Here is a 27391-nt window from a genome sequence, read left to right as displayed (position 1 = left end):
TATATGTTCGATTTGTTGTAATTACGTGATGTTTATTAATACGTGTTGTGCTTTTCTGTCCACTAAATTACGTCGCGGATCTGTTTTTTTTTTTCAAACCGGAAGCTATATTCTGCAGTGTGTTATTGCTGTCAACGCTTTGTATAAAGCTTGACTGGACGTCTTCACAGTGATCCCATTATCACCTCCATCTCACTGGACGGCAAGCATCGTATTGTCTCCGACAGACGCAAACAGGTATTCTGAGCACACAAGCCCATTTTCACGTTATTAGTAAGACTTGCATCTTTATTATGGCCTGCATGGTTTTTTTCGCAATTCCGTCAGCAGTGTCGATGCAGACTGCGTTGCTAGGCCTGCTTTCTGTTGGCGCGGATGTGATGTTAGCCTGGTTTCTAAGCAGCTAAAGGCGGCGACCGCCCGCTAGCAAACAATAAGCACTCCCTGTGGCAATTGTTGGCTGGCATTACCTTCTGAAACACATAGTTGTTATTTACTATTACTTTCTGGTGACATTTTCCCCGCTCTTGGTCGGAAACCGTTTTTAAATTGACTCAACGGCCTGATGTGTGAAGATAGCAGATGTCACTGCTGTTGCTAATGGCGTTCATTCGACTAGTAACTAACTCAACGTTACAGAATTTTAAGTTGCTGACCCCTCCCAACCTAGCATGAATTGGTAACGGAATTTGTTTAAATTCACCGAAAATGTTACTGTTGTAAATAACATAGTTCTCAGCGGTTGTTAACGCTTATTGAAGTGATATTGGCGAACTGTGCCAGGTGGTCTTGTCTAATATCTGAATTCATATTAGCTGTAACGTTTGGTCTGCTTGGATGCAAACTGCATAACTATGACTAGAGCTGCGTGCTGTGGTGATCTATCTAACATTTAATTAAATTGCTGTTAACTAAAATGTTAGCATGCTTCCACCCCCTATCCCATAAATCCACCTCACCTATGAGTTTCATACTTTTTAGTTTCCAGAACTGTGCGATCAATATTTCACTTCTTAAGGAAGCCTATGTTTGGTTATCAAGTATCGTTCGAAAAAGTAACTGCATACCCAACATCTCAAATGTATATTAAAAGCATGTTTATGTATTGTTTATTTTGTCATTGATCCCTACCGATAGTGCGTGACTTCTAATTTCTATAAATAGTTAGGCAGACTAGTTGTATGTCTACTCGGATCGAGGTCACATTAGAAAGGGTTTACCGGATTTTACTCATTACTCGAGCCAAATATCAAGTCCAATTTTTGAAATTTCACAGTGATAATTTTGTTTGGTTACTGACTAATCTAAAAACCGTTTTGAATGTTAAAATATCCACGCATATGTGTACACATTATTAAAAACAAAATCACAAACTCCAAGTGGACCATAACAAGCTGAAATAATCATTCCAGTTGAATTATGTCTTAGGCTGTTTGCCAGACTGGACTGGATCAATATGAAACATGAACTCTAAAGCCCATCCTTGAGTGTGCCTTAGAAAATCACATGCTCATGTTTTCAAAAGGAAGCGAGTACATCTCACTAAGTGTGTTGCTGTAGATATGACTTTACAGGATTTGGGAATCTTATTTTAATATCCATCAGCCCACGCACAGTTTTTGATGCTTCTACAGAGAACATGTTTTCCTTTCCCACCGAATTAGAAATAATTAATACTTTTGGGGAACATTGAAAGTGAATGTCGACTAGATTGTCACATACTGGTACTTAGGGGTCCTAATTTCTTCAGACTAATGACATTGAATTCTTATATATTTTTACCCTCTTAACCCCTCTTAGTAATCCTGCCAAATATGCCCTTGACTGTCAAGCTATGTTCTCATTACAGCCTGCATAAAATGTTCCGACCACCAACTTTGTTGTCTCTCAAAATGGTGTGCAATCTTAGTTAATTTAAAAATTACCTTCTGTCAAGTGTAACATTTGTCTATGGCAACATAAGTGACAATATTCCTGAACATTAATATTTCAGGTGCTGTTCCTACTTTATATTGTACTGACTCTTTGATCTCAAGAAACCCCAATGTGTGTCCAAAAATTTTAACCCCTATACCCAGTTCTGGATCTGCTATCAAGGATTTGAATGCATCAAAAATCATTCAGTGACATTTTGATTTTCTGATGGCTTATTTATTTATCAATTAACAAATTAATAATTCCAACATAATTGTAAATCAGTGCTTTTCATGTTTGTTGATTTAACTAAAATGTCATATTTCAACTGTCCCTGCTATTTGGTCTCATCTGAGAACCTGGAAGCTCCACTTAAACTCAGATTTGTCTGATAAGAGCCCATCCTAAATATTCATTTCCTTTTTGCTGGTTTGCAACAAATAGGAGAAAATTGGGATGTCTGGATCCAATATGATGACTACAGGCATGACTTGTATACAGTTTTGAATGATAATTTACCATGCTTTTTATTTATCATGTCTCTAGTCTTGATATTTGCTTACTTTAATAAGTGGTCTTGAGTTCTGGGATAAAAATGGTCATTCGATTACACAAGGTTGGTTTGAACCATGAGGATCACTATACCCAGCTCTGTTTTTCTTTATTCTTTTTCTGGTTTCATTTTTTGATTTTATTCTCCCCTTTTTTTGATTGCCTCTAAACTCCAGTATTGATTGAACGGGAATTGAAGGAATTCCCCATACTTGCTGCTATACACTATTTGTACAAATTCAACTTTGATTCTTTGGGTCACATTGCAAACCATTTAGATTACACACAGTAGTTGGGTTAAAACAGTTTTATTCTTTTAGTTTTTAAAGTAGACTTTTGTTTTACATACACATGTATAGAAGCCATCACTAACTTGTGCCTGTGCAATGTCGATTGTTCTTGAAGTCCCCTGAAAACAAATTGCTGCATCATTCCAAAGAATCCTTTTCTGATGAAATTAGGACTTTTGTCTGCAGCACCTCTCCCTGGACACCTACATCTCTGTTTTTTGGGCATTACCTGGTGCGCTGCGGTCAAACTACAGATTCAGTGCATTGAATGCTGTTTCTATGTGATAATAATTCTGGCATTGCTGTTTTTCAGTTGAGCATATTTGGGGAAGCCCACCCCCCCGAGTGGCCAACATGGGGGACGATAGCGAATGGATGAAGCTTCCCATTGATCAGAAATGTGAACACAAGGTATGGTCTTGCAATGCTAATTGTTCAAGCTCAGACTATGACTCAATGAGATTAGAGTATGATTTAATATATCATGATAATCAAAAGACCACATGACAGATATTGCCAGACAATCAAGTGACTTAACCTTGTTTAAAAAGGGGGGGGCTGAAACAAAACAAGAATCTGGTAAAGAGTTCTCACGAAGACCATGATTTACATGCTGGTTTTCTGAATGCAAAATTAAAGTATTTATATATTCTCGATTCAACGTCATCGCCTTAGGGTATTTACTGGTAGATAACATATAAGGTTTTGGCAGTCTGACCAGCACAGGAGCTGATTGGCTTTGTTGAACATGTTTGATACTTCGAAGAAATGGGTTCTCCTTGTTTATAGAAAGTAGATTAAAACTGCAGGCGTTTTCCCTGATTTCCGTTTAAAAGTTTTCTGTCATGATAATGCAACAAATGAGTATTTTGCTTCTTAACAGAATTTTATTTGCTTCAATAAGCTTCACAAATCACCGTAAAGGAAAAGCCAGTGAACATATTGTCAACCAAGTAGAGATAGAGAAGATAACGTTTCAGCTGCTGTGAATATAGGTCACCCCTGCTGTCCCATTATTGTAGTCCTTTATGTATAATCGGAAAGACTCTTCACAAATGTGTGGCTTCATTTAGTTTTGACTTCTTTTGGCCGTATGTTTAATTAATCATGCATTGTGGATGAGCCCAAACTCCTTTTACTTTATTCTCATAGGTGTGGAAAGCCCGTCTGAATGGTTATGAAGAGGCCCTGAAGTTGTTCCAGAGAATAGGGGATGAGAGGAGTCCAGAGTGGGGGAAGTACTTGGGACTGATAAAGAAGTTTGTCACAGAGTCAAACGCTGTTGCTCAGCTGAAAGGCCTGGAAGCTGCGCTGGCATTCATCGAGAATGCTCACGTAGCCGGGAAGTAAGTAAACTATAACATTTTAAAAACTACGTTGTGTCACTCAGTTTGTAGCGTGACCTTCAGAAAGCGTCACTACCGTTGAAGGGAGGGAATAACCACAATCCTTTACCTATAATGTATATTAGAGTTATCTACTCTGCAAGGCACTAACTCATCTCTTGCAAGAGCCTTGTTACTGGATATTTGTTAATACTCCATGTGGCAGCCTCACTGGAGTCTGTTCTGTCAGGAGAGCAGACGTTTAATGTACTGCTGTGCTTTTGTTGGTCAGCTGACTTGGCTCCGCGGTTTTCTGTTCATTGAATAAACACTGCAGCAGAAAACCACCTCAAAAAAATTCAGGGTGCAGAATCCAAGACGAGTGACCGTTTTATTGCATAATTCTTTTCTTTTGAATTTGAGGGGGCATTGTCGTATCCCCATGATGCCAGAAGTAGTCAGGGACCCGAAATACTGTGTGAAAGGGACAACGTCTCCAAAAACACTGCTGTGTAACATAGGAATGCATCTCCTTGAGGAATGACAACTTTCTAAAATCACAGTGGGCAGGCATTACATCACACAAGATATATTCTGTGATAATCACAAACAAAGCAGTATATTGATTTGGCCACTTTTTCCCTATGAAATGCCAATTTTATTTTTTGCCCCCCTTAAAGTCTGTTATCTATTGGAACCTTTCTCTTGCTGGTTTGTGTGTTTGAAGGTTCATTGCTGCTAGAAAAGGGTTTCTAATCATAGAGTTGATTAAAAATTTCCACTTAAAGCAAAAGCATCACTACGTGCATGGAGCCGCTGTGTCAGAGGGCGTTTTCAACATGACATTTAGTCTGCGAAAGATAGAGTCGTGCTCTTTCTAGGCTGCGGCAGCGCACGCATACAGGCGATTTCCATCCCCACCCGCAGTATATATGTTTGATTTCATCGGTGTCCTACTCAGCATAGACATCTTGGGGAATCACATTGAGGAATCCAATTGTAAAAGGGAGAGTAGGAGGACATTTATTGACAGCTCAAAAGAAAAAGGAGGTGAATGATGATCCGAGAGGTTAGGGCCTTACCGGCAGAGCTAATGAAGGAGTCCGTAGCCAGTTACAGAAGGAAGCGCAGTTGTTGACTCCTTGGATCCATTCACTGCAACAAAGCCCCTGCCCCACCCATCATTTACCGGTACCTCCATGCGGTTCGCACTCATTTCAACCCCTCGGTGCTGTAAAAATACAGGCACAATAATGGCTTGGCCAACTACGTGCAATGCCTCTGTCTGTCTGTCTGTCTGTCTGTCTGTCTGTCTGTCTGTCTGTCTGTCTGTCTGTCTGTCTGTCTGTCTGTCTGTCTGTCTGTCTGTCTGTCTGTCTGTCTGTCTGTCTGTCTGTCTGTCTGTCTGTCTGTCTGTCTGTCTGTCTGTCTGTCTGTGTTAGCAAAACCTAGAAATATTGATTTTTCTTTGGGATGGTAATCTTAACTGCCCCACGCCCCCCATTTATTTTTTTTTTGTTTAATAAAAGTGTCTAGTGCTTGAAGAGGAAGAGAACTCCATGAATGGTGTTAAACGGGGGTCTTTTTCCATAAGAACTACATGGATTCACTGTGTTTTGGGGTATTAAAAGCTAAGATATTATGTTAGGACAGGTTGTATCTGTAACTTTGCTTTTCTCTACAGGACGACAGGTGAGGTGGTGTCAGGTGTTGTGACCAAGGTGTTTAACCAGCCAAAGGCTCGGGCAAAAGAGCTGGGATCAGACATCTGTCTGATGTATGTCGAAATCGAGAAGGCTGAAGTGGTGCAGGATGAGCTACTGAAAGGACTGGACAACAAGAATCCAAAGATAGTCGTGGCCTGCATTGAGACACTCAGGAAGGCTCTCAGGTCAGCTCCTTTCTGAGATTGCCAAGGATTGAAACTCTATTTGGAACACAGTCTTTGCAAATTCCCATGTCCGGTTCATTGCATCGATTGTTTGCTGAACTACACTTTTGTCTTCCCCTCAGTGAGTTTGGATCCAAGATAGTGACTCTGAAGCCAGTAGTGAAGGTTCTACCCAAGCAGTTTGAGTCCCGAGAAAAGGCAGTGCGAGACGAGGCCAAGCTGCTTGCGGTCGAGATCTACAAATGGATCCGGGATGCACTGAGGCCTTCATTACAGAACATCAACTCTGTGCTGGTGAGAGGCAAAGCTCCCCTTCCTGTTTACACATAAACAACCTGCCTTCTAAGTAGATCTGTATGATTTACATAATATTAAACAGTGACTTTTTTGTTCCTCTGAAGCTGAAGGAGCTCGAAGAGGAGTGGGTGAAGCTGCCTTCGTCTCCGCCCAAGCAGAGCCGGTTCCTGCGCTCCCAGCAGGACCTGAAGGCCAAGTTCGAACAGCAGCAGGCACAAGGGGATCAGTCTGACGGTACGTCGCCACAAACTGCTCGCTTGCTTTTTAACACATTACTTCACACAAGCAATGTCATTGTGCCGCTGCAGTCTATGGTATTTGTACAAGCACACTGGCATCCATAGAAGTAACTTTCCCGAAAACATCTAAGCACTGAAATGAAATGATTATATCAGATGCTTTTTAGTCATTTTATCCTGGAATAGATGTACAGAATTTTCCGATTTTATATAATGTCTTGACAAATGATTCGGGGAGGGCTGTTTGTCCCGCTTGTCTTATTTTATTTTTTTAATATATTTATGGAATGACACAAAAGCAAATGCAGTGCACCATGAAACAGTTTGAGGATGATATCAGCTCCTCCATCTACTCCCCAATTTGATTTTTTTCCTTTCTTTTTCTCTGTCCGCCTCTTTCAGGTGATGATGAGGAGGAAACGGTGGCAGCGGTGGATCCTTACGAGCTGCTGGAAGCCGTGGAGATTCTCTCCAAAATGCCTAAAGACTTCTATGAAAAAATAGTAAGTCAACTGAAACAGTGGTCTCTATTCAATCTTGAAGAACAAGGAGCAAACTTTTGCAATTCTAAAATGCAACCCAACTTCTGTTAATTCAGACCACACCGTGCTAAAAGATGATTAAACCATGTAGGCAGGAAACATTTTTGTCTTGTCTGTAAATGTTGGTTACCTGACTTTGTCTGTTTATGCAGGAAGCTAAAAAATGGCAGGAGAGGAAAGAAGCTCTGGAGGCCATAGAGACTCTGACTAAGAACCCCAAACTAGAGAATGGAGACTATGGAGATCTGGTCAGAGCCCTGAAGAAGGTACTGAGAAAAGTCATTTGGGATGGAGCTGACTTCAATGTGAAGTTGGGCCATGTGAGATCTTTGATGGTTGGTTTGAGTTTTCTACATGAAGGTGAGACTGTCTCCTGTTCTAGGTTGTGGGGAAAGATGCTAACGTAATGCTGGTTTCAATGGCTGCTAAATGTTTGGCCGGATTGGCCGCAGGTCTCAGGAAGAAGTTTGGAACATACTCTGGACAAGTAAGTTACAATTTTTAAATTATTTAGCTTTATAACAACAATGTATCCCAAGCTATCTCAAATATGTGTGAGAAATTGTTTTACTCTTAGTAATTTCCAGTTTTCTACCTCCATAATACCTGAGCTTATTGAATTTGTTTGAATGTTGTTTCATGGTAAAAAAGTAAAGAAAACAAAATACGTATGTACGTATTCCTTAGGTGGTTCCAACTATTCTTGAGAAGTTCAAGGAGAAGAAGCCTCAGGTTGTCCAGGCACTGCAGGAAGCCATCGATGCCATCTTTCTCACTGTAAGTATGCAGACTTCATGACGCAGAAGAGATTGCCCCCATTTAATTTTGTCAAATTGAATGGTTTTTACATCATTTAATGTGATGCTTTTCCTTTTTCAGACCACTTTGCAGAACCTTTCAGAGGACATACTTGCCGTTATGGACAATAAAAACCCCTCTATTAAGCAGCAGGCTTCTTTATTCTTGGCTCGTTCTTTCAGACACTGCACCCAGGCAACTCTTCCCAAGAGCGTCCTCAAACCCTTTTGTGCCGCACTCATCAAGGTAGCACAAACTGAGCGGAGGGTTATTAATCCGTAGATTTTTCCTGCATGTCAAAAGAATGATTGCAAACAATTCACCGCTGTGGTTCAAAGGCGTTTCTATGATACTTGTCTTAATCCACCAGCAAGTGAATGACTCTGCCCCAGAAGTCCGTGATGCTGCATTTGAAGCGTTGGGAACAGCAATGAAAGTCGTGGGAGAGAAAGCGGTCAACCCGTTCCTTGCTGATTTGGATAAACTCAAACTGGATAAGGTGAAGCTAAATGGATCCGTGGAGTTCAATTAAGCTCATAAATTTGTTGTTGCTTTCTAACTTTTTTTTTTTTTTTTTTGTTGACTATAACAGATAAAGGAGGGTGCTGACAAAGTGGAGCTACCTGGAGGGAAGAAAGCTCCAGGAGGTGGAGGAAGTGGAGACAAAAAGCCTGCAGCTAAAGCACCCGCTCCTTCTGAAGCTTCGCCAAAGTCCTCCGCCCCATCCAAGAAAACCCCAAGTGCAGCCTCCAGCAAGGTGAGCCATAATTAATCCACTGAACCAAATCTTGGATATTCTTGACTCCAAATGTACTTCCCTTGTCCGCTGGGAAATGTGTCATCATTGCTTTCCATCAAAGCTCAGTTCCTCCCAAAAATGTATTTTGTGTAACAGACAACGGGCCCAGCCAAGAAAGGGAAATCTGCCTCCGCAGCTGGTGGTAAAAACAAAAAGGCCAACGAAAGTAAAGAAACAACTGAGAGTGAACTGTCGGTAAGTACACACAAAGTTACCGTATTCCATTTAAAAAGTTTTTCTTTTTAATTAAAAACTCAATTCTTTTGAATTTAATGGTCAAGTTAATTTTTCGTTTGTCATTTTTGCCCTTTAAAGTGTGTAGTTTATTTCATATTCCTGCAACTGTGTGTGTCTTGAGTCTTTCGCCGTGTGGATTTGGCAATGGGAAATGGCAGCTGTTGAATATTAATACTTTTCAAATGCTCTCAGGCCGAGGTGTGTGAGGAGCTGGCAGCAGGTGTTCTCCCTGCCTCATGTCTACAGCTACTGGACTCCGCCAACTGGAAGGAGAGACTGGCCAGTATGGAGGAGTTTCAGAGGGTAACTTCCATTTATTCTGTTTGGTATGGTGGCACATTAATACACCATATATGAAGTATGACCGGTAAAGAATTAAGATTGTTTTGAACTTGATTTTTTTTTTTTTTTTTTTTTAAATTAAATGCTTGAAAGACTGAGGAAAAGCTGACACATTACCACCTGCTTAGTATTCAGGAATGTTGATCAATGAACTCACGTTTGCTTCAAGGCTGTCGAGACCATGGACAAGGCGGTGATGCCCTGCCAAGCTTTGGTCAAGATGCTGGCTAAGAAACCAGGCTGGAAGGAGACCAACTTCCAGGTATCTGTAACAGAATCTATTAGTCAGCAGACATTCTGGGAAAAGGTAACTATACACCTGCTTTAAAATGTGGGTGTAAGTATGAGATTTATCATAATACATTAATTTCTCCAGTATTAATGAATGGGGAATCTTCATGTTGTGTTTCTTTATCCCCATGTGCAGGTGATGCAGATGAAGCTCCACATTGTCGCTCTTATAGCCCAGAGGGGCCAGTTTTCCAAGACCTCAGCATCTGTGGTGTTGGATGGCTTGGTGGATAAAGTCGGTGATGTCAAGTGTGGTGGAAACGCAAAGGAGGGTCTGACAGCAATCGGGGAGGCCTGCTCACTGCCATGGACTGCAGAACAGGTTTTTAACTTTTTTTTTTTTTTTTTTCTGTTTTAAAATTGTTCACATTGGAGCTGAAAGAGCTTGAGCCCTATTCAGAACAGATCGAGTTAATTGAGGATCTCAAGTAATCTTCTAATACCTGCTGAGATGGGCCTATGACTTAAATCTGCACAAGTCATGGCATTTCAGATCAATACATCACATTTTTTTTCCTTAAATACTGATTTCAGATGTATGTTCTTGAAGTCAAATCTCCACATGATATATATGTTTTTATTTTAAGGTGGTGTCTATGGCGTTCGCACAAAAGAACCCGAAGAACCAAGCAGAGACTCTCAACTGGCTGGCCAATGCCATGAAGGAATTTGGATTTGCTGGGTAATTTACAGCCATCATTAGAAGTTGCATTCCTATATTTTAAGAATGTACTATTGATCACGTTTTCTTCGAACTGTCCTTTTTTAATTCTAATTATGAAATGTTATAGTATCATAAAATGACTATTCCTCTTGCCCGCAGTATCAATGTGAAAGGTTTCATCAACAATGTAAAGACGGCCCTGGGAGCAACGAACCCTGCAGTTCGAACGGCAGCCATCTCCCTGCTTGGAGTCATGTATCTCTACATGGGTGCTCCCTTGCGCATGTTTTTTGAGGATGAGAAGCCCGCTCTGCTCTCACAAATAGATGCTGAGATTGAGAAGGTAATTTTTTTTTTTTTTTTTTTTTTTTTTTTTTTTTGAAACGTCATATTTTTGCTATTTATTTTTACCATTTTTTTGAAGGATGTCAAAGAAAACAATCTGCCATAATTGTCAGACTCTTCAGCCCACCTGAATATCAGAGCGCAGCTGAATAAAAGCCTCACCCACAAAATTTGAAAAGAAAAACAAATTGTACATATATAGGCTGCACTTGTCTATTAGCCGCAAGTGTCCATTTGTAACATGAGATAGATGAGATGTACTTTATTGATCCCAGGATTGGGAAATTGTATACACCGAAAGATGTTACACGATTATTATTTTTTTAAATTTCAATGAAATACCCACCATAAATGCTTTTTTAGGAAAAGTGCTGCAAGATATCTGATTTAAAAAAAAAAAAAAGTACAGTCGCCTACCAGGAAAAGATATTGATCTCCATCTTTATCCTGTGTACTAAAACCCCTAAAGTCATTTTCAGTGTCGGAATGAAAGAGCCTCAGAATTCCTCCGTCACACACTTCCTTAGTCCCTCTTTCATTGTGCCTCTTAACGTCACTTGCGTGTGTGTTTTGTGGTGTCCATGTGCACCGGTAACTTAATTGATGTGATGAGGCTAAATATTTTTTAATATAAATATTCAGTGGGCAGTGTCTGCCCACTTCACTAAATATTTCTTGACACAAAGCTTGTCAGCCTGTAAAAATCCATGTATTTGCCGCATCATATTTAGGCCGCAGTGTTCAAAATGTATGGAAAAAGTCATGGATGATAGTCCAGAAATTTTGGTATATTTATCTAATTATTAATAATGAAAATAAGACAAAGCTAAGATATTTGTTTTTTGACATCGCAGATGCAGGGACAGTCTCCTCCAGCTCCGACAAAGTTCACGAAGAAGACAACACAGGAGGAGGATGGGGATGATGGAGAGGAGCAGGACGAAGACGTAGGGGGTGGAGGACAGGATATCATGGACCTTCTGCCTCGGACAGATATCAGGTAACCACAAATGCACAAAAAAACACAAAGGCTCATGAGATCCTTTCACACTGTCTAAGATGTTTTCCTCTGGTGGCTTAATGCACTTAATAATGTAAGGTTCTATTAATTCATCCACAAAATATGAAAGTGATTGTTCTTTATTCGTAATATCCCTAAAGGCTGTTCTTTCTCGGTTCCACTGCAGATAGTCATACACAGTTTGACAGGTCCAAACTGCAGACACGTTAAAAATTAATCTCGTAACAGAATAAACAAGAATGTCTGGAAAAAAAATCAAATTAAGTTAACAAACGTCCTTTTGTATAATTTTTTTTCTATAATTAATACATCTTGTACAGCTGACTGAATTGACTTACGGCATTTCCGTTGCATATTTAGCATAAGTATTTCATCCTCTCTCTGTCCCCCTTGGCAGCGACAAAATCACATCTGATCTGGTGTCTAAAATTGGGGACAAGAACTGGAAGATCAGGAAGGAAGGCCTGGAGGAGGTTGCCGCCATCATTTCAGAAGCAAAGTTCATCACTCCCAACATTGGCGAGCTCCCTCTGGCCCTAAAAGGACGACTTAGCGATTCTAACAAAATCCTGGTGAGTAAAAACAGGCCCGTCCCAAATTAAGGCTCGAGGTCAGTTTTCTCTCTAGATTGTCAAGCTGTCCTGGTTGACAAGATGAGCCATCCAATTCAATGTGTTTTTAATATTGAGCAAGTAATGATTTAATCAAGAATAACACTGAATTTTGTGTATCACTTGTGATCTCTAGAAACTCCAGATTTCCCACACGAGTAAAGACAAAATTATGCACTAACGTCCACTGACCAGGCATAACATATCTGACAATTTTACTTGAATACCGTAATTTCCGGACTATAAGCCGCTACTTTTTTCACATGCTTTTAACACTGTGGCTTAAACAGCGATGTGGCTGATTTATGACTTTTTTTTGGTGCTAACAAGCTTCACACCGCAAAAATATTTGGCCTTGTCACATCGGGCCAATGAAATTACCATGAAATTCTGAGGTTGTTCAATTCTGACCCTGAAGAAGACGACTTAAATGATTTTAGTGCGCAGGAGGAAGACTGAGGTAGCGATCAGCTGGAGGAGGAAAAAGTAGGGATGAAAATGAATGGATAGATAGACTTTTCGTCGCGTTATTTATTATTTATCTTTTTCATCAGCCATGATTGAGGCACGGTTTGGAAAATGTATGTATGTATTTGTGGATGTTACTGGTATGTATGTAATTAAAAGTTAAAAAAAAAATGTTCTCTGTCACATCTCTCTGTGTAAATATCTCATGTCACAACGTGGACACCTGCGGCTTCTAGACAAGTATTTCGTTATTTCTAGCCGGTGCGGGTTATATTCAGGTGTGCCCTATTGTCCGGAAATTACGGTGGTAGTAGTAATGTAGTTTCCCAGAAGAAAATTCAATTACATATTTTAATAAAACCACTGTGTCTTTTTTGCAGGTCCAGCAGAGCCTTACTATTCTGCAGCAGCTGGCTGCAGCCATGGGGCCTGGACTCAAGCAGCATGTCAAATCTGTGGGAATCCCTGTCATTACTGTTCTGGGAGACAGTAAGGTATGGAGGTGTTTGTTACATCCTGTCTACTTTCATGGACAAAAACACCATTTTCTTTTTATGCAATTAGTTTTTTTCACTGATTTAGAATTGTTAAATACAAACTATATTGAAGGCCATAGAGACAGATCATCAATTAAGATATTTTCCATCTGCATATACACACCACCCGCTCAATCGTAATCTTACCACTGCCTGTGTGTTGACTGCATTTCTCCTTATGTTATAGGCAAACGTTAGGGCTGCTGCCATGACCACTGTGCAGGCCTGGGTGGAGCATACTGGGATGAAGGAATGGCTGGAAGGAGAGGAGATGGCAGAAGAGCTAAAGAAGGAGAATCCTTTCTTACGACAGGAGGTATGCACTCACGCCAAATAATTAGAAATTAATAAATGATGTAGATAAACATTCTAAAGAAGCTGTCTGAATTTTCAGCTGCTCGGGTGGCTTGCAGAGAAACTGCCCACCCTGAGGACGGTGCCTGGGGACCTCCAGTTGTGCATCCCACAGCTCTACGCTTGCCTGGAGGACAGAAATGGCGAAGTGAGGAAGAAAGCCCAGGATGCTCTTCCCACTTTCATGATGCACCTGGGCTATGACAAGATGTGCAAAGCCACTGGAAAGCTCAAGGTGAATTACGGAAGTTAAAAATGAGAAAGAAAAGTTCCTTCTAGTGACTTGATTGGAGAGATAAATCTCTAGCTCAACCTATGTCTCTGGAGTCTTCACTAACTATTTTAACCCCTTAGCCTGCCTCCAAGGACCAGGTGGTGGCCATGTTGGACAAAGCACGAGCCATAATGCCAGCTAAACCCGCTGCTCCCGCAAAAACAGGAAAAGGCTCTGCAGAACCCAGTAGAGCCGCATCAGGTTTGTTTGATTGCACAGTTGCGGGCTAACTAAATTTGTAATGTAATTATTGATTCAATGCGATTTGGTTGTCTGTTTTATATTTAATGTCTGGGTTTTGAACAATCGCCCAGTAGGTCAAGACCATGGGCAGGGTGTCCAACTAAACAAACTATCAGAGAAATGTGATGTTAATAAAATCACTCGTGGTATAACACTCATAGCACTGCTTAACTAGCTACACATTTAACATCATGCAACCATGTGACCATTCCGATGAAGTCTTTGACAGAAAATTTTTGGTTGTCAAACACTGGTGGTGTGATGGGCAGTTTCAAGCGCCAATGTATTTTGTCCTGTGAAGCCTCCAGGTCGCAGGCAGCCGGTGAGGATGGGGTTGATAGCAAACCCGATGCCAAGAAGGTCCGAGGAGGAGTGGCCGCTAAGAAGGTAAGGTTTTCCGAATGAACGTTTCGTTGTGGGTCAGAATTGTCCACCTGAAAAGGCAAAGATTTACACAGAGCAGCTGTAGCAGTGCATTGAATAGCGGTACAAAAGAGTAGACAAGGATGAATGTCCCTTAGTATGACAATTTTATTTACATTTCAATCGAGAAAATCAGCTGCACTGTTTTTATGATGGCATTCTGGTATATTGAACAGTTGTTGATTGAGCACATCGCAATGATATTAAGCTGTTGGTGGCTGAAGCGACAAAGCCCACTTCAGGCTATTGATGCAAAGGCTGCAGAAGGTGTTGAACCTCATCCTAAACTAATATGTTCATTTGAAAAGAAAACAACTAGAAATGGCCTAGCACAACATGCATATCTATCTAATGGGATAAATTCTGTTGAAGAAGATACAGGATTTTTTTTTTCCTGTTATATGAACTTCAAATAAATGCCAAGTCTTCTCTCATGGTGAGGTAAGCATTAGTTAGATGGAAAATATTCTGCTCTGCAGGGCAAATTGAATCAGGTGACAAGCAGATTGCCAATTTTAGGATTGTAATAGGATCACTGTGTATTTTGTCCCACACTCCCATTGTGTACCTTCGTTGTCAGTCCCGTGATGTGACGCATTCCACGTTTGTCTCGACACGTCATTCGTTTTTCATCTGTCATTTCTTTAGCCGTGAAGTGTAAACATGATGTGGTTTTTCTATCTGCTCAGCTCCCTTCCCCTCCCGAGGAACCCGACCCCACCCCTCCCTCCAAGGACAAGGACAGTAATGCTAGTAAAAAGCCCCTGAACAAAGGGAAGGCTGCCGCTGGCAGTCAACAGGTAGATGTGGTTCAGGTGTCTTCCTGATGAGATAACTTAACTTTATACCTGAGAAACATGCTGCTTCTTATAAAATAAACATTTTGATTGTCCAGCAGCAGGTGTTTATTAAAAAAAAAACAAAAAAAAAAACAAAACTTTCTCAGGCTAACAAAGTGTCTACTGAACAAATCTAACCCTTGTCCTGCTTTAGTCACCCAAACTAATCATATGTCACTGATTGCTAATATTGGCACTATAAATGTGGGTTGCAATGTGTGAATCGAAATCTGATTAACCCACCCAACTTATCTGGTTTGCCATATGGTGTGGAAAAAAAAAAAATCCTGACTTGATCAAATATTGTTAATGCATGCTTACAAGGATGGCGAGAAGTCGCGTCACTCTGTTATTGCATGAATGTGTTATTTGCATGTCTCCAACTACTGTTTTATATGTGTTTTACCACCGGGCTTATTCGTTTCCACTTTCACTGTCTATGGTCTGCATACTCCTCATCTAACCATTCAAACCACACTGTGTATACATGTCTGCTTATTTGATGTGATGTAAAAACAACATGCTAATGAGCCGGGAGATGAAAAACAAAAATTTCAAAGCACATAACTACAAACTGAGCGTCCTCACTCTTGTTTCCCTTTTCAAGGGTGCAGCTGGTAAGAAGACCACAGCCAAAGGCATGAAAGAGGACGAGGATAAGTCAGGGCCAATCTTCGTCCTCATCCCCAATGCTAAAGAGCAGAGAATCAAAGAGGAGAAGCAGCTGAAGGTACAAGACTGGCTGAACATTATCTCGTGGCTGGCACAGTTACTTGGATGTCTGTGTATTTCACTCGGCACAATTTTAAGCTCTGGGTTAAAAAAAAAAGAAATTGAATCCATGCCCGAGTCGTTGTGAATTAATGTTTAAATGTGCAGCTGTTTTGAATGACCATTTATATACAGAAAATATGTATTGATGGCAATGAGAAGTTTTATTATTTGGGTCATTCCTCCTTCAACAAAGCAAGCTTGCCTTGTGGAATCAACTGACTGCAATTTGAGGAAAACAACCTTGACTTTAAATATGTAATAGCCGAACTTTTAGATTAGTCATGGCAATTGAAGCTGGTTTGAGCAGGATGTATGAGTTCAGTTCCCATAAGGACATTGCAGCACTGATTCTTGCGCTCGCTCTCTCTATCTAACATACTTTTATACATACAAAGACCATTCTTCTTCTCCTTTTGGCTTTTCCCTATTTTCTGTATCCTCCTCTCACACCAACTAACTTCATATCCTCTCTCACTACGTCCATAAATCTTCTCTTTGGTCCTCCTGTAGACTTCCTGCCTGGCAGCTCCAATTCCAGCATCCGTCTACCAATATATTCACTATCCCTCCTCTGTACATGATCGAACCATGTCAGTCTGGCTTCTCTGACCTTCTCTCCAAAACATCTAACATGTGCTGTTCCTCTGATATCATCAAATACCAGCTGCCAATTTATGACACCCTGAGGAGATCATGAGTACTGTCGAATAGGTTCTGAACTCAATCACAAAATCTTTAAAAAACTTGTCCCTCTCAGATCTTAAAGTGGAACTTCATGACTCCTCGAGATGAATATGTTGAACAACTCAAAACTCAAATGTCCACCTGCTTTGCAAAGTGGCTCCTGGATGAGCTCTTCCACTTTGACTTCCAAAGGCACGTGAAGGCCATCGGAGTCATGATGGAGGTAAGGACTACATCTTTACTCGTGTCGTCTTTGTTTCAGAAATGATAAATTTGGATTGCTGCTGCTCCTAGCAGGGTAGGCATGTCATTGCTAAAACCGTGTGTCTTACAGAGGTTGGAGAGTGAGAGCGAAGCCACGATGAGCTGCCTTGACCTGATTTTGAAGTGGTTCACCCTGCGCTTCTTTGACACAAACACTACAGTCCTGATGAAGGTGCTGGAGTACCTTAAGCTGTTGTTCGCCATGCTCAACAGGGAGAGCTATCACCTCACTGAATATGAGGCCAACTCCTTCATCCCCTACCTCATACTCAAGGTCAGCACACATCACGTGCACAACAATAACAACCTTTGAAAGATATCCTTGCTCAAAGTTTTTTTTTTTTTTTGACAAGGTCGGGGAGTCGAAGGATGTGGTTCGCAAAGACGTCCGAGCCATTCTGACTGTGCTGTGTAACGTTTATCCAGCATCCAAGGTCTTCCCTTTCCTCATGGAAGGAACCAAGTCCAAGAACTCCAAGCAAAGAGCTGGTAAGTTTTTACACACAATGCAGTAACTTGGTGCAACCCTTTCCAGGAAAATATCCCAAAATAAAATATCCCTTATGTCCTCAGAATGTCTGGAGGAGTTGGGTTGTTTGATTGAAGGCTATGGAATGAATGTATGTCAACCGACTCCTGCAAAGGCTCTGAAAGAGATCGCCGTTCACATTGGGGACCGGGACACCTCCGTCCGTAATGCTGCATTGAACACAGTGGTGGCTGTCTACAACGTGTGTGGAGACCAGGTCTACAAACTAATTGGAAATGTAAGCTAATCATCACACATGCAAAGAACTCCAACTCAGTCCAAACAGATTTTTACAAGAAGTAGCTCACACGCCGTCCTCTCAGTTGTCAGAGAAAGACATGAGCATGTTGGAGGAGAGGATCAAGCGCTCAGCCAAGAAGACCCCGGCAGCTCCAGCCAAGCAGAATGCGCCGGAGAGGTCTCAGAGGGAACACCCGACTAATACCAATTCCACCTTCCTCCGCAAGCCAGCACAGGAAGACCCGAACAAACTGAAGTAAGTCACCTCCGGCTACAGGGAGGACTATCTCTGGATTGCAGAGCCATTTGTTTCCATGTTGAAATTTAATGCTTCTGTGGGGATCAGGTTTTTCCAAGTTTGCGTATTTGTACATTCATGCTTCCACCATGAAAGTAAGAAATCCAATAACTGCCAAATACATAGATGTCAGTCATAGAATGCTAATTTTAAACGTCAGTAGTCCCACGGTTCGAGCGTGCATTGTCCAGAGATGCTCATGTGATTTTATGTATTCATATCCCTCTAGAGAATTTTTGGCCATTAGGCATCGATTTAAAATGCATATCCGATGTTAAACTTCTTTGTAACTCAGGTTAAACTATCTCTATCCCCGTTTGCATTGGGTTTTATCTCTACTATGCCGACGCAATACATCACCTCACTCTTGACAAAAGAATCGCTCTGGATTTCTCTAAGCTAATCAAAATTGCCTTGGTCGGGGCCAACCCAAGGCTGCATGGAGGAGTACATTGTAAAATATAGATACTGATGGGAAACCCTTTTGGCATAGGTTTTATTTTGTCATTTACATTTTTAAATTCCGAATGGAAATTATAATGCATTGGTTTAAAGACATTCAGAAAATGTCTTCATAACAAATATATTTAGCATTTATGCTTTAGAGGGAAGAAAGACAACAAAAGAACACCGTTTGATTTGTTTGGAATGTGCTTTTAATTTCTTAAAACTTCTAAAAACTTGACTCATTACCAAAATGCCAAAACAAAAAAATGTATATATTTTTTCTACTCTAATCATAGTGATTGCATAACTTCTTTATTACTTTCTATCACACAGCATATCTTACATACATACATACTGCCATTGTCAGTATTTAGGTTTCCCCTTGCAACCTAGCCATGAGGTCATTGTGGCATCCCAGTGTGAAGGGGTACCATTTAGATTTATGGTTGAAATAGTGGCTCGATGGCAAGCTTATAGCATCAGCATGGGGTGACTAAAAACTCTGTGTTGAGCCGCAAATTACCTTGCTTAACCACCGATCCTGCTTGTGATGCCCAGCCTCAGCTGGGCCGCCCAAGTAGAACTTTTTTGTGGAAAACACCGGGCATGTTTCTTGCCGATGTTTCCAACTGTTATTCATAAGCATGTTTGTCATTCTCTCATATGACCAACCTTAGCTTCATCCCCAAGTACGTGATTTTAATGTTACCATTGGACCCTATTGGAGTTTCATGCCATATATCTTGACTGTTTCTGTTGTGCTTGAAATTAATCTGTCCTCTTCTTGTCCTGTCATCGCATGTTGGGTTGCTTTCACGGACACACGTTTGACACATGAAAATTGGCATGTGGTGTAAAACCGTAGCGGTCCGTGAAACCAACCACTCCGTGTCTTTGGCTGGCTCCTCGGCCGGCAGGCTGCATGTCTCTTAACCCCTTCATCTTATTTCCTGTGATTTCCGCCCCTCTCTGTTCTGCCTGCCTTCCTTTCTGGAGCAGAATAATGTATCGCACATATAGGATGTGAGTACCTCTTCCTCCTCCTGCCCTCATTGCTCGGTTTCCATCAGGAAAAAAAAAAACCTCTTCTCACCATTCTTCTAAGATTGAATAGACGTTTCTCTTTTTTCTGTCACATTTGAGTTCGTGCTGTGCTTTTTATACCTGGAGTTTATACTTAAATGCCAAAATCATCTGGTAAGTAAAGCAGAACAAATCATGATCTGTTACACCTGACTGTCATCATTCTTACTGTCTCATCGCTCTCTTCAGCTTGCTTTTTGAATGCTTATCTAATATTATCTTGACAGCTTTAGTTTGGCTGCTATTAAAATGAATGCAGCGTCTTCAAAAAGTGAGGTTTACCAAATGGCTTGTAACTAACAACATTTTCAGGAGTAAGGAGAAAGCTTTAAAACTTGTGATTTTATAGTTGAACAGTAATTCAACAAAAGCTTAAACTGTAAAAGTATTTCCAATAGAACCTGATCAACACTAGATAAAGTAAGAGGAGCTTATGCATACATTTTAGATTTAACATGTTTGCTATCAACAAATCAATATATGTTTTACTAGTCCAAGTTTATGTCTTTGAGGTGTTTGGCCTTTTTGTTATAAATGGAAAATGAAGTTTGTCTTACAATCCCACTTGGAAACAAAATCCAATGTCATTTCAAACAGATAATTTTTTTTTTTTTTTTTTAATGTATGATATTTTAGTGCGTAAACAACATGTGCTGATATATTTGTCAAACACTGAAATCTGCTATGGGTAGTAATGGTTTATGAACTGTTATCCTTAGAACCCTGGTGACTGGGCCAAAACATTTTAATCCCTTTTCAATTAATTAGTCTGGCTTTATCAGATATGTTATTGTGTAATGATTGTATTTCGGTGAAATGTATCTCCTTTAGTCTTTGTCTTCAGTCCTCATGTAATACAGAGCTGCTAGCAGTCACCACAATAACAAACAATGTGGATTTTTATTTATATATAGTTGTGCAGAAAACCACTGTAATGTTTTGAGATCAGTGCTCATCAGCTCCAGTCCTGACAGTCTAATGGGATCACTTTAATTAAATGTTAATCTGTTAATAGTTAATCTTAAATACGGTTGATGGATTAGACTCAGAACTACACTCATCAGGAGAATTGTACCTTTTTTCTTAAATGATGGAGAGGAGACCGTGTATCCTTTTTTTTTTTATATTAAAAAAGTCAAATGGACCCAGTCAGAACTGGAGCTTAGAGGCACTGATCCCCCACACATACTAACTACGCTGCTGTTTGCACCGTCTCTCCATCCAGCCAAGCCCGTCAGAACGCCCAGCACAGCGAGTCCTCTCACCCCTCCATCCCCAAGGAGTTCCAGTTAGACCTGGACATGATTGAGATGGACCAGAGCAGGGTGTGTGAGCTGCCAGACCTGGTCCAGCACAAGCTGGATGAGCTGCTGGAGCCCATCATGATCCCAGAACCCAAGTAATTCCAATTCAAGCAGACAAAGACTTCTGATTCATGTGGCGGAAGTATTGCAGTGTCTCAAACTTTCTTCTTTCTGTCGTTGAAGGATGCGCTCTGTCTCCCCACACTTCGATGACCTCCACAACAGCACTGCATCCACTATAAACTTTGTTATCTCTCAAGTGGCCAGCGGTGACATCAACACCAGCATACAGGCCCTGGCTCAGGTAAGTTGCCCCCACCAATAGCCATTTTATACAGAAAATCCTTATATTCTGTCAATATTCCCACCCATATGATTGCCTTACTGGGTAATGTGTGTTTTCGTGGCAGTGATTTGCATCGGAGATGTTTTCAAATGCAGTGAAATTTGATTCAATGCACCCTCGGAACATGTGGCCATGCATACAATGCTTATAAGATAAGATAAGATAAGATAAGAACAACTTTATTAATCCCGAAGGAAATTGTTGTGCCAGAGTTACAGAAAATATAACAGTAATAAATAATAAAAAGAAAAGGCAGAATTAGAAATAAAAATAAACTATAAACTATAAAGTGTCTCAGTGAAACTATAAAGTATCTTAGTAAACAAGTGATAAAACTATAAGTGTCTTAGTAACAAGTGAGGTAAGGAGTGCACAATAGTATGATAAAAGGAAAAATTGTAGTGTAGCTGTTATGAAATGAAATATTGCACAGTTCTGAATATTTATTATAGTTATTATTGTGACTATATCATCCTCCGTCAAACACGGAGTTAGATGAATTACCTCAACAACTAAATTGTATTTGTGAAACTATATTTCTAGGGCTCTATAGTGGTCTGATGACTGCAGCGAGCAAAAATTGAAAAACAACCTCTTTAAAGTACAATTGTCAATATATTCACGGATGGAGCTGAGAGTAACAAAGACGCATCATTACATTACAATCCTCTGCCACCAAAATAAGATTTGAAAATTAATTTGAAAAAAACGTCTAGGATGCTGGTGCAAAGACTCCCGTAAACCAGAGTTTGCAGGCATCCCCAAGAGCAAAGTGATGCAATTTGAAAACAAATAACAGAATATTTGAAATATATCCTTATCAGCTGGAATGTGCATCCCTGTTAATGATGACATAGTGAGTAAAAGCCCCACATCGGTTGTTTCCGTCGCCGCAGATTGATGAGGTGCTGCGGCAGGAGGACAAAGCGGAGGTGATGTCGGGACACATCGACCAGTTCCTCATCGCCACCTTCATGCAGCTGAGGCTCATCTACAACACGTACATGGCCGATGACCGGCTGGACAAGAAGGACATCTTCAAGCTGTACAGCTGCATTATCGGAAACATGCTGTCTGTGAGTACTTTTCTCATTAAACCGGTTCAAACGACGATACACCGGTTGCTTGAACTGGCTGTCAAAGATAAAGGTGTTCCCGATCTCGCCCTCAGTTGTTCTCGATGGAGTCCCTGGCCAGAGAGGCATCAATGGGTGTTTTGAAGGACCTAATGCACGGCCTGATTACGCTGATGCTGGACAGCAGGGTGGAGGACATAGAAGATGGGCTGCAGCTCATCAGATCAGTCAACCTGCTTGTGATCAGAGTCCTGGAGAAGTCTGATCAGACCAACATCCTCAGGTGAAGACCGTCAACAATCATCAATAAACATCCTCTCCGGTTAACAGTAAAGTTGTTCATCATAATTTCACCATTTTATGTGAAAAATGATGCCTTCAGTCATGAGAAAAATCCAAGCTAAAAAGTCAAACTAGCCGTGAAAGTATGTTTTAACTGGCTCCTGGCTCCCTGCAGCGCACTGCTGGTGCTACTGCAAGACACCCTGGTCTTGACAGCTGGATCTCCCATGTTCTCTGAACTGGTCATGAAGGTACGCACCACTCCACTTGTGTCAGTCTTTGGAAAGGATGTGATTATACTAGCAGTGTGTGTGTGTGTGTGTGTTTGCGTGTGTAGTGTCTGTGGAGGATGATCCGCTTCCTCCCGGAGACCATAAACAACATCAACCTGGACCGCATCCTCTTGGATGTCCACAACTTCATGAAGGTGTTCCCCAAAGAGAAACTGAAGCAGCTTAAGAGCGATGTCCCACACAGAACCCTCAAGACCCTCTTACACACACTTTGCAAGCTCACCGGTGCCAAGGTAGCGCAAACACACTGGAAGTCCCTTTTTCTAATTATATGATCGGATCCGTAAAGCTCATGATCTTCTCGCTGCTCTGACCGACAGATCCTGGACCACCTGTCAATGATAGAGAATCGAAACGAGTCGGAGTTGGAGGCCCACCTGAGGCGGGTCGTCAAACACTCCAGCAATCTGTCGGGCCTCAAGAGTGACCGAGGCAATGAGAAGGGCGGCCTGCGTTCGGTGGGTTGCACATTTAAAAGCTAACAAAGATATGCAATAAATTTTATGTATACACACACATACTCCTTGGTGAGATTTTGGCGTCCTCTGAACTTTTATTTGCGGTTTCCTTTTCTTTGAAAAATGACTATTCGTCCCCAGGATGATCATATGTCGAAGGCAAAGGTCAGTGACATCCTGTCTGAGATCTTCAAGAAGATTGGTTCCAAGGAGAACACCAAAGAGGTCAGGCCTTATGTACCTCAGATGGAGGCTCTTTTGCTTTATTACAGTTTTTATTGTTTTTTTTTTTCTTTTATTTTTTTTTAGGTTGAAAAGAGGAGAAACTGCTCATTAACAAAGTACCAAATCTCTCCCCAGGGTTTGACCGAGTTGTACGAATACAAACAGAAGTACTCCGATGCCGACCTCGAGCCCTTCCTCAAAAACACTTCGCAGTTCTTCCAGAGCTACGTGGAGCGCGGACTCCGCATGATCGAGTCAGAAAGAGAGGGCAAGACTCGCATCCAGACCTCGGCAGGTACGAGAGCAGAAAGCCCGTTGCCACAGAGCCGTGGCAGTGATGCCCAGAATAGCCTGAAATCCTACTTTTATGTATATTATGAGATAAAGAAAATACTTAGAAATAGGCCACAGGTTGCAGATGGAAGCGAGTACAAATGAGCAATTTGGGCAAAATAAGTATGTGTTTGAAATTTTTAATTTAAATTCACCTGTAAGTCAAAAACGAAAGCGCAACCGGCGAGTGTAAACAAAGATATATTCGTCTGCTCGGCTCGCTAACTAGTTCCTGTACAAGATTGGTTTTAACTTGGTCATAAACTGGCGACTTCGTCATAATTGTGTCTACAAAGCCGGGTCAGTTGTTGTAAAAAATCATGTCCAGATAGAAATAAGCTTGCGACAGTGTTGTAGTGACGTGTGTTTCCACAGTGATCCCTCAACACGGCGTGGACTCCACACTGAGCGGCAACAGCGAAGAGCTGAAGCCGGCGTTTTACTATGAGAGGCTGAAGATCCTCCGACAAAGGCAAGGCCTGGAGAATACCTCCCGAGTGAGTAAACTTCTTCCGTATCCCAAGTACTCTATTTAAAATGTGTGATAAAGTGCCGTCCCAAATCAGCGTCAGCCATCTGATGTCAAAACACAGTGGTGGAAGTACGCCTTTTCTCCCCAGAGATCAAGTGGAGTGAAAGCATAAAGTGGCATCACGTAAATAATAAAGTACAAATACTTTAAATGCCACCCCCGGGGAAAGGGGTGGCATCAAAAGAGTCACTCAAAGCCCAATCGTAAAATAAAACCGCTTAATAGAACCAGTTAATTTCTTTACATTCTCTTCATATTATGTATTATTATTTTATTTATAAAGTCAAATTTTCTTAATCAAAAACACATGATAAAAAATAAAAGATAAAAACGGTTGTCTGGAACGGAATGATGTTGTTTCAATTCATTTTAATGGGGAAATTGAAATTGATTATACTGCAAATTATGTTAAGAGCTCGGTCACAGAATGAAATTAAGTCAAGTATTACTGTATTTATAAGTAATGCGTTATGAATTTAACAGGAGGGTGTTTTCAGCTGAAGTCAAAGCTCAACCCACTGTTAGTTAAGACTGAAATTCAAAACAATTTTCTTTGACTTCAGCTCAATATACTACATTAACTGCATGTTTATAATGGAAGATCCCCCTTTCCTGGTTGCAGGGCGGCGGCGAGGACGAGCCTCAGCAGCGGCCTCCCATCTCGTCCCTGCTGTCGTCCAAGCCGTCCGTGGCCTCGTCCACCGACATGCTCCACAGCAAGCTGTCACAACTCAAAGAGTCCCGGGAGCTATATCAACAGGAGCACAACGCGCATACCCGCTCCCCGACGCACACCCACACCCGCTCGGCCTCGCCAGCGGCCAACCTGGACGACCTGAAGAAACGTCTGGAGCGGATAAAGAGCAACAGGCAGTAGGAGCGACTAAATCCCCATCTCTCCTTTTAAACACATTCTGTTCGTGCTCCGGTAGATGGAAATTTAAAAGCACTCGGACCGTAAAGCCCACCACTTCCACTGTACCAACAGTTGAGGTTGCGATTCAAAACCTCCTCAAAATTCAAGCCTGACTCCACCCACTGTGCCTGTACGGTAGTAGAAATCTAACACACCTAACCTGATTGTAGTGTAACTTAAGGCTGTGACTGGGGTTTTTTTTCCACATCAGACACACACACACACACACACACACACGAACACAGCACAAACCATCCAGGTGTTTTTAAGCTCTTATTCAACCCTAAGATAATGTCAAAAATTGTTTTTATTTAGACATCAAGTAACCTTTCTGTTTTTACCAATAAAGCATCAGGGCAAAAAAAAAAAAAAAAAAAAAAAAGAATTGGGAGCGTAGCGAGTGAGTCGTGGTGTTTTCGTGCAGGAGCATAGTTCCGCTATAGTTGTCACGTCTGTACAGTTTCATCTAACAATTAAAATGGTCACTGAATCCCCCTCCCGGTCACCCCCTCCCCACCCTTCTATCCACTAAACCTTGTCTCGCTGTACTATATTGAAAACGTGTACGTCTCCTCCCCCCTTTTTCTCCTTTCGTAGTTTTACGGGACAATATGTTTGTACATATTTAAACGTAACTAACCCACCAAATTGCTAGAAAGCGCTTTTTGGAATCCACGTGGCTGGGAAAAATGACACTTCTCTCTGCGTGATTCACAATCCTGCTGCTGTGAGTGGATGGCTGGAGACCGCTGCAAGAAGCCAAACCCAACTATTCAAGCGGTGTAAACACGGTGTGTTTCTGCCCTCTCGTGGCGGCTCGCTGTCCATGAAGTCATTCAAGACTTGTTTGTGTCAATAAGGAATGAACCACTAAGGCAAATTTTCCCCTTTCATTTGTCTTGCAAAAGCTTTTTTCTGATTTAATCCGGTCAAGTCAGACGTTCTTTCGCGTCAGACGGTCAAATCGTTCAAAAATCGCTCTTTCCAGGTGGGATTTGCGAGCTGAAAAGTCTGATTTCTGTCAATTTCAGGCGCTTTCACAGAGTCGCGATGTCCTTTCAGTTCCACCGGGTTTACATCGGTGAGACTCTGGTCGGGCCGACAAGGCTAAGGAGGCCGGGTTTCAGAACGCGTACAGTTTTTGTTTTAATCTCGATCAGAATGTCAAACCAAAGGTGCAGCTTTTCTTCTAAAAAGCAGCCGTTTGGTGGCCCGTCACACAATTCATCTCAAGTCCCCCTTTCCATTGCTTCAGTTTAATTCGAGAGGCCCAAACGTCTCCTCCATCCCAAGCAAACCGAAAATTTTTGTCCGGGATGAAAACCTGGAGCTCTTGGTGGTTCAGTTATCGGGGGGGGACAAAAAAACAGCTGCTTTTATTTTCGAAATGGCAACAGTTTAACGCCCCCCCCACCCCCCCATTGCCGCCTTCCAGCCAATCGGAACCGAGCGTGTCTTCTTGGTGTGGCGAGAGGAGCGGCTTCATTCAGGGAGCGCCGGTAGAGCCACGCTCACGTGTGTTTCAAGTAGTGTGTTTTGACCGTGTAGTGGGACTTACTCTCTGCTGTAAATACTGTATGTACTAACGCCCTCCATTAACGCGTTGTCAGTTATTTACCAGCAGCCGAGGTACCGGCTGTCACTGTAAAGCGCATCAACCAAACTTATTTATGTGCGGCTCTTTACCCATCCGAAGGAAGTTCGCTCCGTTCTGTTTGTACGGTTAAAGAGCATGGCATGAAGTTGGTGATTTTTATTTTCTCATGTAAATAAAGTTTGCGTTACTAAAACTGCTTAATATGTCTTAATATGTCTTCTATTGTCACATCTGTTTTTCTTGCATAATCCATATTACAGAGAATATCAAAGTTGTTTTTTTTTTTTTTTGTCTTTTTTTATTTTTATTTTTTTAAACAATCCATCTTAGAGTTTCTTACTTTGTCTCGGTCACCAGTAGTCTCCTTTTTCATGTGGTTTTTTTTTTTTCTTTTTGAAGGGTCGCTAAGGCACAG

General features: G+C 41.3%; 1 protein-coding gene across 3 annotated transcripts; it reads left to right on the top strand.

Moving 5' to 3' along the window:
- Nucleotides 1-144: 144 nt before the first annotated feature.
- On the top strand, nucleotides 145-27177 carry ckap5 (cytoskeleton associated protein 5). Of its 3 annotated transcripts, XM_086162973.1 has the most exons (45): nucleotides 145-237; nucleotides 3070-3167; nucleotides 3909-4102; nucleotides 5766-5972; nucleotides 6095-6266; nucleotides 6374-6503; nucleotides 6911-7011; nucleotides 7203-7316; nucleotides 7433-7537; nucleotides 7738-7827; nucleotides 7930-8094; nucleotides 8219-8347; nucleotides 8441-8605; nucleotides 8744-8842; nucleotides 9077-9187; nucleotides 9396-9488; nucleotides 9654-9839; nucleotides 10105-10199; nucleotides 10341-10524; nucleotides 11381-11526; nucleotides 11945-12119; nucleotides 13007-13120; nucleotides 13350-13478; nucleotides 13557-13751; nucleotides 13871-13991; nucleotides 14335-14420; nucleotides 15146-15256; nucleotides 15903-16025; nucleotides 16827-16976; nucleotides 17088-17291; nucleotides 17371-17506; nucleotides 17591-17784; nucleotides 17870-18042; nucleotides 19531-19554; nucleotides 20840-21013; nucleotides 21102-21222; nucleotides 22161-22340; nucleotides 22436-22623; nucleotides 22798-22873; nucleotides 22960-23148; nucleotides 23236-23373; nucleotides 23515-23598; nucleotides 23734-23893; nucleotides 24307-24428; nucleotides 25086-27177. In XM_086162973.1, exons 2-45 carry the CDS (start codon nucleotides 3111-3113, stop codon nucleotides 25338-25340), a joined length of 6165 nt encoding a protein of 2054 aa, XP_086019099.1. In that variant the 5' UTR covers nucleotides 145-237; nucleotides 3070-3110; the 3' UTR covers nucleotides 25341-27177. The 3 variants fall into 3 exon arrangements, with proteins under 3 accessions (XP_086019099.1, XP_086019101.1, XP_086019100.1); XM_086162975.1 differs by lacking the exon at nucleotides 15146-15256; XM_086162974.1 differs by lacking the exon at nucleotides 19531-19554.
- The last annotated feature ends 214 nt before the right edge of the window (nucleotides 27178-27391 follow it).

This window comes from Fistularia commersonii, chromosome 17 (assembly GCF_037954325.1).
Source record: "Fistularia commersonii isolate RoL2024-O1a breed Wild chromosome 17, RoL_Fcom_v1.0, whole genome shotgun sequence".
In the NCBI taxonomy this organism is placed as follows: Eukaryota; Metazoa; Chordata; class Actinopteri; order Syngnathiformes; family Fistulariidae; genus Fistularia; species Fistularia commersonii.
This window is presented reverse-complemented; position numbering and strand designations above follow the sequence as displayed.